This window comes from Ostrea edulis, chromosome 1 (assembly GCF_947568905.1).
Source record: "Ostrea edulis chromosome 1, xbOstEdul1.1, whole genome shotgun sequence".
Taxonomy (NCBI): domain Eukaryota; kingdom Metazoa; phylum Mollusca; class Bivalvia; order Ostreida; family Ostreidae; genus Ostrea; species Ostrea edulis.
Genome location: NC_079164.1, coordinates 68193986 through 68211698, shown reverse-complemented (window position 1 = coordinate 68211698; position 17713 = coordinate 68193986). Strand labels below are relative to the sequence as shown.

The window sequence follows — 17713 nt, the reverse complement described above, 5'->3', positions numbered from 1 at the left end:
CTGCTACGATCTACAACTCTTACTGAAGTAATCCTGAGATTATGAGCAGAAGTACATGTAACTAAAGTAAAAGTTTGAATTTTTTCCCAAGTCCATGTGGATGAACTATTCCAAAAATTAAATTTGACCTGCGTATTCTGATGATAAATCTATTTCCCAAATTTCAAAGCAAAAAGTTCGTGTATGACTGAGATAAAGATTTCAAGGACATTATATTTTTAAAGTCCATGGGTCATAACTCTGCCCAAACAATTTACCTTTAGAAACCAAATGCAAACTTGACCTGTGTATTTCCGTGACGTATCTACATCCTGAATTTTAATTCAAAATGTTCATGTATAACTTAAATCACGGAAATCTGAAGTTCTATTAATTAAATTGAAATAAAAATCCGGGAACAAATTATCCTCCGTTTTCTATATAAAAAAAAGGACGGTGGATGTTTTTTCCGGATTTTTATTTCGAACAGAACTTCAGATTCCTGTGCTGTTTGAAAAAAAAATTTACGTGCAAGGGACACAAATCTGTTAAAAATTATTCAACCAGAACCAAATAAGAACTTGACATGGACATTCTCGTGATGTGTCTATATACCAAATTTCATATAAATAATGCTCATCTGTACCAGAGAAAATGAACGGAAACTGAATCATGATGGAAAGATGGGAATGGGTTTCAACACTACATGCCCGACATTCCATGGCAAGGGCATAAAAATAAAAAATAAAAATTGTTAGAATGACTTGGTAAGCAATTTACTAAATCGTGCAAATGCTTTGATAAATTAAAATTTATATGATTTATTTTTTAATTGTAAAAGCTAGGGCTTAAACACATACATGTACATCCCTTTTCTCTAAATTGCACAAATACGCTGTCGTATTATTCAGATTCACAGAACATGCATGCCCAATATTACAATTTGTAATTTATTATGATTGATATATCTTTATTCATATTTACATTATGTACTGACATTCGAAGTACGTTTATTCAAGAATAATACGTCCTGCAAAAATAAATAACTATATTTCTAAAAAACCAAAACTGTTGGCTCAAATTCCTTCTGGATAATAAAACGTTGTTCCAAAATGCATATCATGTATACCGAATAAATGAAAGCAACAGGAAAGGCTTGTAATGAAAAAAATATAATCATTAAACAGAGCCAAGACCAAGAATATGGAAAGTGGTGGATAGAAACAAAAGGTGCTGTTAGTGGAGATGTGGTCCGTGTTAATCCAAGGGACAAATTCATAAATATTTAAATAAAACGGATTTCCGAATAACTACAGAACGTGAGAATATACCAAAGTTTTATAACAGCTGTTTTTCGTTTGGTTGAAAGAAAAGATTCATTTGACTTCTATACTAATTAATTGTTTGAAATTGTGCATTTTCAATTAAACAAATTACTTTGCTTACGGGAAAATTATTAACAGGTGTAAATGCATGTAATAAAATTATCTACATCTGTTAGGGTATAATTACACGGACCGCAGGTATTAATACGGAGCCAGATAAAGAGGTCGGGAGCTTACCTGTTCCGTGTAATAGGAGGGATGCTTTGAAAACTGAAAGGTCAAAGGTTACTACTACATTAACCTACAATTTCAATCTGTTACTCTAATAAATGTTTGATTTTTTTTTATATATTGCTAAAATGTAAAATATCACACGAGATGCTGAAAATGAAAGGATTAAGTAATGATCAGGTTTTAATTATATAAACAAGTAACATTGAAGGTGTCGACAAAAACACGCACAGTGCATTAACAACAAATACACCACAAAGTAAAATACATGTATCTGCATAAACCGCAAAGCATATCGCGCGTCTTAAATTCAATTAATTTCCCGGGGAAAAAAACCAAAAGGCGTGCAAAGCTGATATACATGTACGCATACTGAAGACTGAAACAGAAAATTCATTATGTGAAGCAAAGCAATCCAATCAGATGCGCAAGGGAAATGCAATTTGGACAAAGAATATAATACTGTATAATTCATAATTAAAATACCCAGCTTCAGACATGCAGGGAAATAGATATGCACGTGCATCTTTGGTCCCAATTAGTAAGCTACTGTACTGTATATAATTATATATGTCTTCTACCACAAATAATACTGTATTGGAGAGAGAGAGAGAGAGAGAGAGAGAGAGAGAGAGAGAGAGAGAGAGAGAATTTTGATTAGTTTTATAACAGAACATGTATATCATCATGCTAAGAGGAGCCAATACCTGTTTGTTTACAGGCCTCCCAGACAATTAGTAAAGGGTTTATTATAAAGGGTACAGATAATAAAGAAAGGTTTCAGTTCTAAAGAACTCACCCTATTCTTGTGGGCACTGTGGTTTGTGTGGCTGGACCTTGGGAAATTCTTACACTAATGCAGAAAGCTACAGTTTTATTTTTATTTCGTATTATGTAACTTTTAATAATATTTTGTGACTTCTTAACTATTTCTAACTACATGGGTTTCAGGACACTAGGAACAAAGTATGTGTTTAAAGTGTTTAAATCTGGTAGAGATCAAAATGAATCAAAAGAGACAGTAATTTTAAGACTCCATTCAATAGATGCACCTCAATCCCAAAGTGCTTAAATATCACCATGGCAATGACCTTACCTGGCCTTGTTTCCAAAGGTCGTTCCTTGGGTAGTAGTTGTACCTGATCTGTAATTCACCCAAACATTGATAAAGGCCAATCTTTACAGGAACATTAATGTATGCACAATATTACCCGCCCAAATTTCTCTTACCCTTCACAACTGCAACTCAATTTGCTATAGATTTAAAATATTTCATGTTGATTGGCCATACAAAATTGCATATGAATTTCAGAATTGCTTTAAAATTTATTAATGTTGACTTGAAAAGGAGAGATTTTCATGTTTATGAGGTTGGTATTAGTTTTGATATATTGTTTAGAACTTGTTACAATATGACTACAACATACGCCTAGTCTTACCCTGCTTTGCCAGTGTTTGATGGTGGCTGACCAGTGGATTGTTGACTGAAATCGATTCAGAAATTTCAAATACACTGAATAATCAGATACACTGAATATTCAAATACACTGAATAATTAGATATACTGAATATTCAAATACTCTGAATTATCAGATTCACTGAATAATCAAATACACTGAATAATCAGATACACTGAATATTCAAATCCATTGAATAATCAGATATACTGAATATTCAAATACACTGAATAATCAGATATACTGAATATTCAAATACTCTGAATAATCAAATTTATTTGAATAATCAAATACACTGAATAATAAGATTAATTTAATAATAAGATATACTGAATAATCAGATACACTGAATATTCAAATACACAAAATCAGATAAACAAAAATGTTGAGTGGTCTCGGAGGAGGTGCGGTGACAAGAAAGGGACTGATGGATGAACTGCTTAATGAACAGGTCATAAACATTAAAATATACCCTCAGCAACTTCGTTGCATGTGGTATAATAGAAGTGATGGGAACTGAACAATTCTCATAAATCAATTCTTGGAATTAATTTAAATACTATCATTAATAAATCAATATTATATCATATATGTCCAAGTTTTAGGAATCAGTGAAGCATTTTTCCTATAACAGCTATGACATTGTATGTTGTATGGTTATAAACAGACTTTTCCATTATTATCTATCTATAAAATATTACATGACATATCAGGATCACCCCATGATACTTTTTCAGATCCCAATTTTTATCAAACTTCTTATTACATGTGTATAATATTACACATAGTCAATTATCAAAAGCAATCAGCAATCAAAATTGGAGTGTTTCTAGCAACATACAATCAATTATTGGTGATAACTGCAGGAACATCACTAACACCATGTATGCATAGTTAAATATACTGGTGTGACCTTCCACCTTGACCTTCCACCCTGTTAAATAAATTACCTTACCCTGATTTTGAAGACTGTGGGATGGCTCTGTTGACAATTAAGTAAAATTTTCATATCGAAGTATCATAGAGGTTATATAATAACAATATTAAAGTTTACGCTTTTTCAGGGAGATGCAGAATATTTTCAGCAGTTACTACGCGCAATTAGCTATGGCGACACAAGGTATACATGGAAATGCTTTAATTGACATCAACAGTGTGCTCAAACAAGAAAATGCTTCATCATAAGACAAATTAGGTTAAACACAAAATAAAAAATTAGTAACTTGAATCTTTCAGTATAATTTTTGACTCAGGTCTTTGTGATCGGTTATGCATATACACAATCATAGAACACTTAATTGAAAATTCTGACAAATAGAACATAAGCCTGTCTAGTTATACATATAATAATGTATTAAAGTCTTAAGGAACTTTACAATACAATCATGATGATATTATATGATATACAATAGTTCAAGAAGTTATTATTAACACAGACTTTATAAAGGGTAAAACAGAATCATGACTATACATAGGTGTCGGACTTACCCCTGCTGTTTTGTGTTAGCCTGTACATTTTGTTGTACATTATTTTGACTGAAAGATGAAAGCAAACAACAGAGATACATTCCCAGACATAAAACCCCACAAGGACTACCAGTTAATGTAACAATTCACAAGACATCAAACACTTAGTAAGTTAATGAATGATTCTACAGCATGCTTATATTTGCATTAGTTCTACTAACATCTTGTGTGTTATAATTTCATTTTTCATTAACCACAGTGACTGTCAGATATTACCTTTAAGGTGATGTAAGTTTATAGCGAATTTACTTATTTCTATACTATTAGGAATTAGGACTAATATGACTGTGCATGAATCATTTGCTTAATTCTAAAAACAACACACTCAACCCATGCCTCCTTTGGGTGTTCCCCCAAGTCTCCACAGACATGAAATTGCAGCTTTACAAAAACAGAGAAATCTTACCCAGGGACTTCCTGCCACCCCGGACGTCCACGAAGCACGTCTAGAATCGTGTTCTGCAAGGAGCATTTGTACCGAATTTCTCGATCTCTAGAAATACAATTTATTCATGTTTGGTTTTTTTTCTAAACCTATATTACAAATTTGAAGATGTATGTATTTTTGTACTATTGAACAAAATGTTTACAAGAGTGAGATGGTTGATATATTTTACCCAATAATTCCTCTTGGATTTCTTCCCTTTCCCTGCATATAGCCAGGGATCTGAAAAAATAAAAGATGTATAATAAATGAACTGGATTTGGCACTTCAAGAATATAAAATGTTCTGGACGAAAATAAAAATTTGATCCAGAGTTTAGCAGTAAATAATGTTTGTTACAGTGGTATGATTCACTACCAGGGTTTGGAAGTAAATAGAGTTTGTTTCAGTAATTTCATTCAGGTTTTAGCAGTAAATATTGTCTTAGGTTTGTTTCAGTAATTTGATTTGAGGTTTAACAGTAAACGAGGTTTGTTTCAGTGATTTGATTTGAGGTTTAGCAGTAAATGAGGTTTGTTTCAGTGATTTGATTCAGGGTTTAGCAGTAAATGAGGTTTGTTTCAGTGATTTGATTCAGGATTTAGCAGTAAATATTGTATTAGGTTTGTTTCAGTAATTTTATTTGAGGTTTAACAGTAAACGTAAAACGAGGTTTGTTTCAGTGATTTAATTCAGGGTTTAGCAGTAAATGAAGTTTGTTTCAGTGATTTGATTCAGGCTTTAGTTGTAAATAAGGTTTGTTTCAGTGATAATTGTTTCGATGTTTAGCAGTAAATAAAGTTTGTTTCAGAGATTTGATTCGGTGTTTAGCAGTAAATAAGCTATAGGTTTGTTTCAGTGATTTGATTTAAAGTTTAGTAGTAAATAAGGTTTGTTTTAGAGATTTGATTCGATGTTTAGCAGTAAATGAGGTTTGTTTCAGTGATTTGATTCCATGTTTAGCAGTAAATAAGCTAGGTTTGTTTCAGTGATTTGATTTAAGGTTTAGCAGTAAATGAGGTTTGTTTCAGTGATTTGATTCAGGGTTTAGCAGTAAATGAGGTTTGTTTCAGTGATTTGATTCAGGATTTAGCAGTAAATGAGGTTTGTTTCAGTGATTTGATTCAGGGTTTAGCAGTACTGTAAATGTTGCTTACCTTCGTCCCCTTTGACATCTTCAGCGATGAAGCAGAAGAAAGACAACTCTGCAATTGAAGCTTCCTTTATTCCTCCAATATGGTTACTGTCATTACATATCTAGATTACAGGTGAAATGAAGGATATCTGTGTAAAAGAAGTATAATTGACTTACAATTAAGGCAATAAGGTCCAGTATACAATAATTAGCACTAGATTTAACTACTACTTAAGTATTTTAAAACAAACCAAAAGTAGATTTAACAAAGTAGTACCAGTTAAAAAACCTGCATTTACTTATACAAATGTAGAATTAACAAAAAATCACAAGTAGTTAAATTGATAACCTTTTACTTTGTACTTCATAACATATAATCACAACCCATATAAAATATTCTTCTAACACCGCTGCATAGTACACTGGTATATTTAAGATATTATAAATTATACAAATATTTTTTTAAATCTCAATTATACACATGCATTCAACATATATATATATCTTCTCATGTGCATGACATGTTTATCAGCCAAATGTAGTACACAACTTAATTATATTTCATGTTCATGGCATATTATTATTGAGTGTTTCACTTAAAATCTATATATATTATTCAAATTCCCTTTCAGATTACAATATCTCAGAATAGTGTCAACAACTTCTCACTGATCGTTAAATCAATATTGTCTGACTTTGATAGTAATACAAAATGATAGAGAAATAAAACAGATTTTTGTTATTATATACTAGTAAACTCATATTCATGTTTTCATGTACAATCTATGTTGGGAGTTTTTTCAATATAGCAGTTGATAATCTACAATTGAAGGAAAAATGTTAACTGTGAAAGAGGAAATATTTATTTTGTCTAAAGAAGAAACTTTGAGACAACATACTTTTTATCAGTAGTAAGAAGAATCACTGATTTGTTACATTACACAATGATAGAGAAATATGTACAAGTTGTTTGTATTTTCAAATTGGTTATAATATAAAAACATGAAAGTTGAGGGATAATTTCTAGGGGTGAAACGTTACACTGTACCTTCTCGATTCGATTTGATTTTCGCTACTTTAGTCTCGATTCAATGATTTTCGATTACAATATATAGCATGTACCAAATTTTTTATTGCTAAGATTTTTTATGTTTCATTGTATTTATTGCTCTCTGCAAATAATTCTACATAATATAAATGCGTTTAACATAAAGCAACACTCTTATCACTTAATTTATCCTAAAGCCGAAATGTCATCATACCCAGGATTTATATGTTGAGAGTACAGTTTTCAACTCGACTGCGTCCATTTTGATACAGCAAAGTTTACTCGTACGTTGATTAGGCAATTTTCAATTCCATTGGCCAGTCAGAAACAGTGTTATCAAAAACAATGTGTCCTATGATTCTAGAACCGTATCGAACCGAAACAGACCCGGAATAAATCGAACATCAAATCGAAACCACTACATTGCGATTCGTCCACATCACGATGCATCATTTCACCCCTAATAATTTCTGCCTATAATCAGCTAATTTTAGAAAATCAATTTAGTACTTATCCATTCTTTTATACTGTAATTAAAAAAATCTACACATTTACTTTTAAAAATAGTGCTATAATTGGCTCCATGATGCTTTACATAGATATAAAGTACAGTGTATTATGTTTTTGTAGTTAAATTAATTCTGTAAATTGTATGAGACATACAATCTTAAACTGTAATCGACCATTACATACACAGTTATGATGCTACATGGCCTATATTGTTTAATCCCACATACAGGCAAATGATACTAACCCTGCAATGCCAGTCCATTGCGAGTAATAATCATATTGATTATAAGATGAGTAAACATTAGATGCTGAATGTCAAAATGATGTATCATGCGCACAAGATATTACATGTAAAAGAAAATATATAATGAGTCCTGCACAGAAGTTAATACATGCTCAAAATAATACAGCTTTGTCCATGTAATACGTAGACGCAACGAAACATCAAACTGGTTTGATGCCGGTATAATGACGTATGTACATTGAATTCACGTGATCAAAAAATATGTAGTAGGTGCCCTATTTAAACCACTGTAGAAAAAAAGTTGAGCCTTTGGAGGAAGTGACCAGCTTCAAGTGCCTGGGAGCAACCATGTCCAAAGATGGCACCTGCACAGCAGAAATCCAAAACAGGATCAATTCTGCAACAGCAGCAAAGGCCAGACTGAGCAGGGAATGGAAGAGCAACACCAGATTCCACACAAAATTCATGCTACAAGTCACTAGTGGTCTCCATCCTCTTATATGGATGTGAGACATGGACACTGATGGCAGAAACAGAGAGAAGAACTCAAGCATTCGAAACCATTAAGTGCCTGAGGAGACCACTACACATCTCTTACAGGGAGCACAAGACCAATGACTAAGTGAGGAACCTGGTCAGTAATGTTGTTGGACCCCAAGAACCACTGCTGGTAATAGTCAAAATGATGGAGGATCCCAGGTATGGCTTGGTCACGCCATACAACATAGCACGGACCTCTCCAAAACCATCCTGCAAGGGACTGTAAAGAGAGGGGCGCAGACGGGGTGGCAGCTCAGGAAGAGTTGGTCCGACATCATCAAGGAATGGACCAAAATATAAATGGCAGATCTCCTCACAACAACTACCAACAGAATGGCATGGCATAAAATAAGTTATGACGATTTTCCTCCATTAAGTCCCCCCCCCCCCCCCCCCCCCCCCAAACGACCCCAGTGGTCGAGGAAATGAGTGAGAATAGCTTAGAAGTACTTTTCGAAAAAAAAATTCAATGGCAGTAGGTTGGAGAATAACTGTTTCATAACGGGCTAACAACCTGTCAGATTACAAAGTTTTTTTCAGTATATCCAAGTACTATTCTCTTTAGAGAAGTCGAGAGGCATAGCCTACATCGACTTCTCTTCGCAAGCATTCATGTTTTGATTCTGGAAAACGTGTAAATGCAATATGCCCCTGTCCCGGGTTTAAATCACAACTCTGATTACGTCAGCCTGCTTTTCTCTTAACTGGTCCCCTATTGTGACAGCTCCCAAGACCAGTTAACGTAAACCCGGGACAGGGGACATGTTGAAAATGGATTAAAAGCAAGTAAGTGTTGATTTCTTTATGACAGTTTTGAGCATTGTTGTTAATAAATGTTTGAAAACAAATTGTCTATTGCGTAAATCCAGGCACATCTAAGTCGAAACGTCGGTTGAAGCATAAACCGTCACCGACTCCGGCATTTACACGTTTTCCAGAATCAAAACATGAATGCTTGCGAAGAGAAGTCGATGTAGGCTATGCCTCTCGACTTCTCTAAAGAGAATAATCCAAGTACTAAAGTTACATGTACATGTGAATTTAGCTACAGTCCAATATTAAAATCACAACGAATCTGAAGTTTGACTTTGTGCGGTATCTTCGAATCTGCACAAGAGTCGGCAGTTTTATCTGCAGAGGTCTACAATGTAAACACCAACCACTGAGCTTAACAGCTTTTAAAGCGAGCTTACGAAGCTCAGTGGTTGTTGTTTACATTGTCGACCTCCACAGATAAAAATACCGACTCCTGTGGCATCTCTCGGGCGTCAGCGTTGTAATTTTAGAAATGTATTCAAAAACAATAATTACAAATAGAATATAAAAGTTGTGTACACATTATATACCACAGAATACCTGTTTCTAAGGAAGCCAAACATTTTTGTCCGACATTTTTGTTTCTTCCGTTCGGGTTTCTCCTATACCATTAAAAGCAATAAATGTTCCGATGGAGCGGTGTCAATAGAATTTGATATCATTAATTATTATTGTTAGATTTTCTTTTCTTATTATTGATGATTTGTCATTGAAATTCAAATTTTGTACAAAAACAAATAATAAAAGCTTAATTTAAACACTCTTAACTACATTCACACAATATCTTTCATCAAACTATAGAAGATGTTGATATTGGAAAAGTACTCAAAGACGCATGATTAAAACTCCATCGATACCGTTTACTTTCACTTTTGATTTCAACATGTAACCCACTAGGCACTAGTTGTTGGTGAGTACTTTGTTGACAATACATATTTTACCGCACGCACTGCCATTGATAATTTGACATGTTAAATGCACCAATTACAACTGCTTGTGCATGTTGGGGAGAAGAGGATGGGATCATGGGGGAGAAGAGGATGGAATCATGGGGGGAAGGATCCAGGGGCTAGAGCACAGCTAGACGCGTGTTTCATAAATTTTGCAAGCTATACTGTTTAACTGTCTGTTATATAGTTATATTGGAACACTTCTAGTATACCGGTCCCCCAAATATGGCGCTAAAATGTGTGCCGTCGAAGGCGGTTTAGTATATATATACGATCGCGTTAGCGATCAGTAAAATCGCTAAAACGGAAAAAAAATCACAAAAATAACCCCAAATTCGAATTCCTTGTTAAAAATGAAGTTTAAAAAACTGTTTTTTAAATCCGAAATGAAAAATAATGCAAGAAGACGTACATTTTTTGTTCCAAAATAAATGGAATCCGCGATATCCGTTGTTGAGCAAAAGGGTCACGTGCGCTTTGTAAACGTAATTCTCATGAATATTTGTATGACACGACGTCACTGGTGTTGATGTAAACAAACTGAACAGCTGATTTGCGATGAAAATGCCTCTAAAACTGAATTTGCTTTTTATTTGTACTGATGCAAGAGAGCTGATTCACTAGGATTATCAGTTTTGATAAATTTGGACGGCAAAATCTGTGGCAGCTGTGGCAACGGGAAATTTGGATTAAAGGATTCGTCATATTCAAGCGACGGATTTATATGGAGATGTTCTAACCAAAATTTCCATCAGGACTGGTAGCTGGTTGAAAAACACAAATTAATGCTGGAAAAAGTTCTGTTAAGAACATATTTCTGGGTATACAAAGCTAGTAAAAGTTTCGTGAGACACAAACTTGAAATTGCAAGTCAAACTGTTGTTGATTGGTATAATTATTCCAGAGAAGTGCATGCATATTTAAGAGAAGAATTCAGAAAAAATAGGAGGAGTGGGAATTTTTTTTTTTGAAATTGATGAAATTTGGTAAAAGAAAATTTCACAAGGGACGGAAAGTGGACGGTGTCTGGGTTTTTGGTGGCACTGAAAGAGAGACGAAAAGGTGCTTTTTTACAACAGTGGTAGATCGAACACGAGAAACTCTGCTTGAAATAATAAAAACCAAGATACAGCCCGGTACAACTATAATTATAAACTTTGTGATACTATAGAATCTACTCAGCGTGCATTAAAAACGTCATTACCGTTCAGCAGCACAGTTAAATCTCTGTACGATACTTATTTTAGTCAGTACTGCATCCGAAAAAAATATCTTACAGACTGCCAAGATTCATTCCTTAAATTTCTAGAACTCATTAAATCTGTATATGACCCCCTCGATACTCGTACCCAACCTTACTTCGGAACCCTTGATTGCCAAACAACGACTAGTTCTTCAACCCTTCGATCTGATTAATGTAAACAACAGCTTATAGATGATTTTATGTTGTAAGGTAAGACAATTTTAACTACATTTGACTTGTCGGGGGCTGCCGCCCCCAAGCCCCCGCTTAGTATACTCAAACGCCGTCGGGCTTTTATTTTTATCGCACGATTTTCATTGCTCAGCATCTGAGGCGAAAATGCAAATGGCGGCGTGTTTACATTCCGCTTAGCAACGGCAAGGGAAATAACTGTTCATGCACAGTCGCGTGCTTCAGGGGACCGGTATACTAGAAACTTCCCGTTATATAGTATAACTTGCAAAGTTTATGATACAAGCGCCCGTCAGGGCCAGGGGACCGTGAGAGGGGGAAAAGAGGGGAATGAGAAGGCAGAGAAAAGGGGGAGAGGGGGATGGAGGAGGGTGAATATGAAAGGGAAACGGGCCCACATCTGTCCACCATACCCACCCACAACACCCCCTCCCAAAAAATTGCTTCCTATTAATTTGGTGCTGTAGACCAGCCCCTGGATCTGACAGGTGAAAATGCCTGCCAGGGATTAAGATCCTGGGTTGAGGTCTTCAAATGTGAAGATATTTAGAAAGGGAGGAATGTAGTGGTCAGCTGGGTTCGATCGCGGGTAGCCAGATAGCTCAGTTGGTAGACCACCTGACTAGTTAACCGCAACTCGTTCCAACCGATTAACCAGTTAATCGTATCAAAATATACATTTTGTTAAATTGTTAATGGCTTCAATTTCTCAAGTTTGCTTTGTTTATATATGCTCAAAAAATACAATGCAAAAACACACCAGTAATATTCTGTGTATATTAATTAGAGCATAATTATTTAGAACATTTATTTAAATGCACTAATTAAGTGTGAGATAATGAAGAAAGCATGAAAGATGCACAAGACTTCAAAGAGAAATAAATAAGTCCAGATTTCACAAGTTTACCTACACTTTCACTGTTGTCAGAACTAATATGAAAGGTGAAGATAACAAACAGTGATCAATCACATATTTAATTTGCCATTTTTTGTACAAAAAAGTCTTCAAATTCTAAGGGAATACAAATGATGTCATTGATGGATTTTTTTCCGGAGTTTTAGCTGTTTCACTACGATGCTTTGCCTCTAAATGCACAGGCATACATGTATATTTGAGGTACCGCCAGTGTAAGTCAATTCTGCTGAGCAAAGTTGGCATTTTACAATTTTGCCAACTAATTCTCTGAAATATTGAAATATATACTCATAAAAAAAAAATTTGGTTAATCAATTGCGGATTTTACAACCAAGTACCATTGTTCCAACTGAGTAACCGGTTAACCGATTAAACATTGCCATACTTAGTATATTTCTATGTCTTTACAACCTTCTAGAAATCACATGCTGACAGGGAACAAATCACTTTTGATGTTAAAACTAAGTTTATTTCATTATCCATTCAAAAAAAAATTTCCGTAGCATGTATTTTGTGCAAGAAATATGCAACCTTCTAGATTTAATTACTAGTACACACTATACAATGACACTTCCACTTGTTTAAACATACGAGCAGTGGCTCATATATGTGTAATATATATTTTTGTGTTCTGGTAACTGTAAATCTTGAATTTTTCGGTTCCATTTTAAATAGACTGTCTTCTTCCAGGAATAAACTGCCTATAGATTGCAGGAAATGCCTTCTATTATGGTAATTAGAAAATTTTCTGGGGGAGGCCCAAAGACCTTCACCAACAGGAGGGGGCTTGCTCCCTTCCACACTTCCCCTTTCCCCGCCTTTGTCACCTCTGGAATTGATCAGCTACATGTACCTAAATACATGTCTATTGGTAGCTGGAGAAATGATAGTTGAACCCCCTCCTTTTAAAATTTCTAGCTCTGCCTATAATGTATTAAAGTTTAGTATACTGGTAGTAGATATGAAATTGAATTCTGTTTTATCTGTTTCATGCTGATTTGTGACACACATAATTATGTATTTTGCATCATGCTGTTTGTACAGTTCTTCGTTGACTACTGTGACATCACAACAGCATAACAACAACTGCGAGACGTCATACTTTTAACTTTAGAAATAGAAAAACCTGCTAAGAACATGAGCTGTATGCTTCTGACATCATAGAAAAGGGATGTCTTACATTTATGACTAGAGTTGTTGTGTAAGCCTTACCCAATTCATTCTGTATTAAATGTGGAATATCAAGCAATTTTGGTGCTGGGAATATTTTTCTCTTTATTTTTTGGTGCAATTTCATTAACAAGTATATTGAATATACATGTGTGTATATATATATATATATATATATATATATATATATATATATATATAATTCAATAAAAAAAGCAGGAAAATATACAGTTCCAAAATATATTTAAATCACTAGCGCTTTCTGGATTTTAACATCCATCCTCAGGTGAATACAAATTTACAGATTATTAATTTGTATTCACCTGAGGATGGATGTTAAAATCCAGAAAGGGCTAGTGATTTAAATATATTTTGGAACTGTATATTTTCCTGCTTTTTTATTGAATTATTTTGACTGTGTGATATCAACTCTTTCTATTTGGATTATATATATATATATATATACACACACACACACACACACACACACACAAAGCACTAAAATGACCAACGACACGAACAACCAGATTGTCAAATTTTCGGGACAAACGAAAAGAATTTACATAATGTGGCCAATATCAACAGAGCATGATAACAAAAACTACATATAAATATATCTAGCACAACAACTACACTAATCTACAAACGTATTTACAACGCAGACTACATGTTTTTTGGTCTTTATAGGTTACCAATCAATGTTAAAAGTGGAGCGAATTAGGACATGCCTTATTCGTCCAAAGAGCTGATCCAAAATTTGTATTTGACCTTGTGTCCATGTTGTGGATCCGACACTTTGAGGTATCGGGTGTTGTTGGAACTTTAGTGCTTATATATATATATATATATATATATATATATATATATATATATATATATATAAAGATTTTGGCAATATTTTTTTGGCAAAATTTCCTCATCTGCTTAAAAAGCCAACATTTCTATTATTGCCAAATGTCCCCAATGTACAAATATACATGTACATTGTGTTGACAGTGAAGTCAATATTGTCGTATCTGAATTGATAGATTTATAAATTTATATAGGTATATATATAATCCGTTGTGAGTGTTGGAAAACTTTGCAAATGGTCTCTCCATTTCAAGTAATATATACATGTATCATATAAAATCAAAATTATCTATATGTGTAATTTAGACCATGGATGATATTGGATATATAAGGATTACTTCTTTTAGGTTAAGTATAGTGGTATCTGATATCTTAAATGGAGTATCTAGACTCCTGTATCCAGGCCCGGGGTTCAATATCTGTATACTAATACATGATACTGGCCGGGTTCAATATCTGTATACTAATACATGATACTGGCCGGGTTCAATATCTGTATACTAATACATGATACTGGCCGAGTTCAATATCTGTATACTAATACATACTGTCCGGGTTCAATATCTGTATACTAATACATGATACTGGCCGGGTTCAATATCTGTATACTAATACATGATACTGGCCGAGTTCAATATCTGTATACTAATACATGATACTGGCCGGGTTCAATATCTGTATACTAATACATGATACTGGCCGGGTTCAATATCTGTATACTAATACATGGTACTGGCCGGGTTCAATATCTGTATACTAATACATGATACTGGCCGGGTTCAATATCTGTATACTAATACATCATACTGGCCGGGTTCAATATCTGTATACTAATACATGATACTGGCCGGGTTCAATATCTGTATACTAATACATGATACTGGCCGGGTTCAATATCTGTATACTAATACATGATACTGGCCGGGTTCAATATCGTATACTAATACATGATACTGGCCGGGTTCAATATCTGTATACTAATACATGATACTGGCCGGGTTCAATATCTGTATTCCAATACATGATACTGGCCGGGTTCAATATCTGTATACTAATACATGATACTGGCCGGGTTCAATATCTGTATACTAATACATGATACTAGCCGGGTTCAATATCTGTATACTAATACATGATACTACCTTGTTATATGATGTACTTATATTGTGTATTGGTTGTCATCCCCACTTGACAAACTTCCATGGAGGTATGAAAACGAGGACGGCCAGCTGCATAATATATGTAAATATTTATTCAGCAAATATAAAGAATGAAGATAACCCAAATTACACTGTGGTATACAATGAAGCACAAAGGTACATTGATAACTGGTGTATATATCTAGAAAGCATTATTAGTACTGCAGCACCAAAATATCCGGAGGATGGCGTAGTGCCGATTCAGAACTTTGTCAATGTCCATGCAAGTTTTTTATGTGTCGTAAACTGTGTTATACACTACAGGGAATTATATTCGTACATTAGTATGTTAAGGAAATTTTAGATTTTTAGGGTAAGATTTATTTATGCCATTTCAAATTCATAATTAAATTTGTATATCATGATATGAAAAGATGTACATTTATTGATTGATTTAACAAGATGTACATTCATGTAATTTCATGGTTTCTTGCAGCTGCTTAGAAATATTTGCTAGATATATGTCTTTTTGTAACTCACATCAAACACCAAATACAAGATTTATGCAGTTGGGTTTTGTACATCTGTATGACATGTCTATATACTTCTCACTGAAATTTGATAAAATTCAATTTCACATATAAAACACCAACTGATCAGTTGATTTCACTTGTGCAACATTTTTTAAATCATTATAAACTAGCTGAGATGACAATATATTTCTGTTTCCATTTTATTGCTACAGCAATACTGCTTTGCATCAATATAAAACTTAGATTCGATCTATTAATAATAGATTTTAATTTTCTAAATTACAAATTTCATATCATGCTAATTAAGGTAAATATTCTGTTTGCTGGGCCATAGGATACTATATCTTACAGTTTGCTCCCTTAAGCCATCAGTATAGGCAAGCTAGCATTAGCATGGTTAGTGATTTTGTGGTGGCAGACAACATTTTGGTTGTCTGCTGTTTGTAGCTGTAATGGAAGGTGTCTATAAGGACATGTACCCGATCATAAATTGAGGAGTCAGATTGACAAGTTTCTATGAAAGCCAAATGTATTGATCTCATCTTTCTGTTATTCCCTGCTCATTGCCAATGTATGTAAAGTATTTTCCCATTTCACAAACAAGCTTTTAAAACCAATATACAGATACTGTAATGAATAGCTAGGTGACACATTGATTATATGTTAATTACTGTAGTTTAATTGTTTAGATCATTTGTAAAGTTTCTGTGTTTGAAACATATTTCCATTAGATTGACAGTGTAGTGCCTTAGCTGTTGTAACAGGAAGGGAGAAATGAACCGGACTAGACTGGGATTCGAACCCGGGTCCCTGAATCTCTTGTCAGGTGCTCTACCAACAGAGTTATATAGCCATCAGCAATCTGTCTGCGAACCACATTCCTCCCTCCTTAAATGTCATCAAACCTCAAAGACGTTAACCCAGAGTCTTTATCCCCAGCTGACAGGCATTCTCAGACACCCAGGGGCTAGCTGGTCGGGTCCACAGCACCAAATGTAACAGCTAGGAAAGGAGGAAATGTAACAGCTAGACCAGACGGGGATTTAAACTCAGGCCCCCTGAATCTCTAGTCAGGTGCTCTACCGAGCCGGCCACCAACGATCGAACCTGTCTTTCTGTCACAGCCCTAAAAGAATTAAAGTACATAATCATTATATTAGATACACCTTTTGCTGGCCCTTATAAAAAAAAAGTGCATAAATTATCAAATAATCAAGAGAGATATATATATAATGGGCAAGCAGCCATGCTGAAGAAACAACAAATCATCCAACTTCACAGTATTGAAAAAATGTCAAGATTTGCCAAGCTAAGAAGCATTAATAAGATGAAATTCTTCGATATGAACTTTGACTTTTGAGCTAGTGCTTCCAGATTTGTGAATATAAATCCAGCAATCAGCAGAAACTGTTCTTGCAATTCCTACTGTTTTGTTGTTTTCACAACTCTTTTTGAATTATTCTTAAATCAATGTGCATACAG

At 34.2% G+C, this 17713-nt stretch overlaps 2 protein-coding genes across 18 annotated transcripts in view; one reads left to right on the top strand and one right to left on the bottom strand.

Annotated features, from left to right (window-relative positions):
- LOC125645782 (probable tubulin polyglutamylase TTLL9) overlaps nucleotides 1–17713 on the bottom strand; it is a 42496-nt gene that overhangs the window by 3658 nt on the left and 21125 nt on the right. Inside the window, exons 1-10 of one of the 15 annotated variants that reach the window (XM_048871625.2) lie at nucleotides 10599–10618; nucleotides 6101–6227; nucleotides 5137–5186; nucleotides 4926–5012; nucleotides 4481–4528; nucleotides 3948–3974; nucleotides 2975–3019; nucleotides 2632–2679; nucleotides 2335–2388; nucleotides 1542–1574 (exon numbers count right to left, since the gene is read on the bottom strand). In XM_048871625.2, the coding sequence (XP_048727582.2) occupies nucleotides 1542–1574; nucleotides 2335–2388; nucleotides 2632–2679; nucleotides 2975–3019; nucleotides 3948–3974; nucleotides 4481–4528; nucleotides 4926–5012; nucleotides 5137–5186; nucleotides 6101–6118 (410 nt within the window). In that variant the 5' untranslated portion in view covers nucleotides 6119–6227; nucleotides 10599–10618. Of the gene's footprint in view, nucleotides 1–1541; nucleotides 1575–2334; nucleotides 2389–2631; nucleotides 2680–2974; nucleotides 3020–3947; nucleotides 3975–4480; nucleotides 4529–4925; nucleotides 5013–5136; nucleotides 5187–6100; nucleotides 6228–9776; nucleotides 9932–10598; nucleotides 10619–17713 lie in introns of those variants that run through there. The other 14 variants (XM_048871611.2, XM_048871643.2, XM_048871652.2 and 11 more) reach the window with 14 other exon arrangements.
- LOC125645858 (lysosome membrane protein 2-like) overlaps nucleotides 10104–17713 on the top strand; it is a 51529-nt gene continuing 43919 nt past the window's right edge. For 2 of the 3 annotated variants that reach the window (XM_056158138.1, XM_048871770.2), the window contains exons 1-2: nucleotides 10104–10146; nucleotides 14395–14508. The gene's annotated coding sequence lies outside the window, so the exon portion shown is untranslated. The remainder of the gene's footprint in view (nucleotides 10147–14394; nucleotides 14509–17713) is intronic. The other variant, XM_056158124.1, reaches the window with a different exon arrangement.